Source organism: Hipposideros armiger, unplaced genomic scaffold, assembly GCF_001890085.2.
Source record: "Hipposideros armiger isolate ML-2016 unplaced genomic scaffold, ASM189008v1 scaffold_1151, whole genome shotgun sequence".
In the NCBI taxonomy this organism is placed as follows: domain Eukaryota; kingdom Metazoa; phylum Chordata; class Mammalia; order Chiroptera; family Hipposideridae; genus Hipposideros; species Hipposideros armiger.
Genome location: NW_017732501.1, coordinates 205,471 through 207,284, shown reverse-complemented (window position 1 = coordinate 207,284; position 1,814 = coordinate 205,471). Strand labels below are relative to the sequence as shown.

At 45.3% G+C, this 1,814-nt stretch overlaps 1 protein-coding gene across 1 annotated transcript in view; it reads right to left on the bottom strand.

The window, feature by feature from the left end:
- LOC109376556 (CXXC-type zinc finger protein 1-like) overlaps nucleotides 1-1,315 on the bottom strand; it is a 7,174-nt gene extending 5,859 nt beyond the window's left edge. The window contains 1 exon segment of the mRNA XM_019632531.1: nucleotides 1,312-1,315. Coding sequence (XP_019488076.1) covers nucleotides 1,312-1,315 — 4 coding nt within the window.
- Between the last annotated feature and the right edge of the window lie 499 nt (nucleotides 1,316-1,814).

Sequence of the window (1,814 nt, the reverse complement as noted above, 5' to 3'; positions counted from 1 at the left end):
ATATATATATATATATGGCTTTCAAATAATTTTTAAATTGTTGTGAGGGACAGGATTGGCTCCTCCAGGGGTCGGCAAACTTTTGAGACAGAACGTACCCAGAGAGCCACGTGTGGCTCACGAGCCACATTTTGCGGACCACTGCACTAGATCTTGTCTGCCTGGGAATGAATAGCACTATCTGGCCTTGCTTTCTCACCTTATCCAGACACAGACAACTGGCTGGCCCATCTGGCCCACTTTGCCCACCTGAATGCATAAGGGCCTGCCTGTCTTCCCAGAAAATCTAGACTCCACCCCCTTAAACTTGCTCAGTTCAGCCTGCCCGGCCTCACCCTCCAGAACACACGGGCTACCCTGCTTGCCCTGCATCAGGGTCCCATACAAGCCACCTCTGCTCAGCCCACCCAAACATGCATGGCCCCGCCCCTCAAACACACTCTGCCCGCTTGCATGCCTAGTCTCTCCAGGCCCTGCCTGCCCGACCTTGCTCTCTTGGACACATTCTGTTTTACCTTACGCTCCCAGCCCTGTGGCACCCATACACTGAACAAGGGAATACCCAGCCCCGCACCGTGCCAGGCCCTGCTCCCTTCCCAGACTGCATCGCCTCATATGCCCCTCCCCCATTCCAGCACGTAGCCGGTTCTGCCTTACCTAACCCGTGTTGAGCCATGCCAAGCCCTGTCCCCCCACCACGCTTGCACATGGCAGGCCATGCTGTCTGCACTGACTCACTCGCCTAGAACAATTTAACAATCTTTATTCTGAAACGTACTCCTACCTGTACCTAGTAACACCAAGCAAAATATACAAATATACATACACATTTTTTTTTAATCTGTGTATACGCACACACACGCAAACAAATTACTACTCTGAGTGATTAAAAGAGCAAGCGCACACACACCAAAACAATACACACATTTTCAATAAGAATTACCAATTGGAGAACTCATACTATTTTCGAGCTAGAAGTGCAGCATTGATAAAAACTGACTCTGAAGTTAGCCTTAAAGGAAGTGTAAACACATTCCAATGAATACGCATCACACGTGATGCAGATAAGGTACATTAGAAATTAATAAAAAAACAACTTTTGAAAATTAAAAGGCACTTCTAAATAACTCTTGATAAAAAGAAAAATAACTGAAATTAAATGTATACCCAACTGTGGTCTTAGACTTTATAACATTAAAATGAGAATATGAGAAACGAAAGACGGAAATTACCGATCCGTGCAACTCAAATTAGAACAAGTCCCCGCACTGACTCCAAAGACGCCTATTATTAATCCCCAAACCCCCTCACCCATAGTACCTGTCAAAGAGCTTCCAAAAAATACTTCAGCACCGAGTAGGCACTAAACTGTGGAGAGCCTGGTGGTAAAAGTCTTCGCAAGGCTATCGGAACTACTTTGCCTCCGGCTTCAACCCGGGCTTCGTGAATGTGCTGTGTTTGCGCATGCGCAACACTCCGCGCCAAGCGCGCTCTCCTAAAGTTCAAAGTGCATGGTTACCCGCAAATTACATAGGTTAAGTGTGTGCCTACACGCGTACGTGGAAAAACTTGTCTCTTATTATGCCAGCACTTCACTGTTTTACATATTGGAGTGATCGTGACAGGAAATTGATCCCCTTATCGTTTCCAATTATTTTGAATAATTTCATATTATTACTATTTTACTATCTGCTATTATTTTGTACATTTTTGCCCTTTCAATTTCTTTTTTAAATTAATTTCAGGTGTATAAAAAACATAATCATGGGCCGGCCGAGTGGCACGGTGGTTAAGAACTGGCTTGGGATGACAGA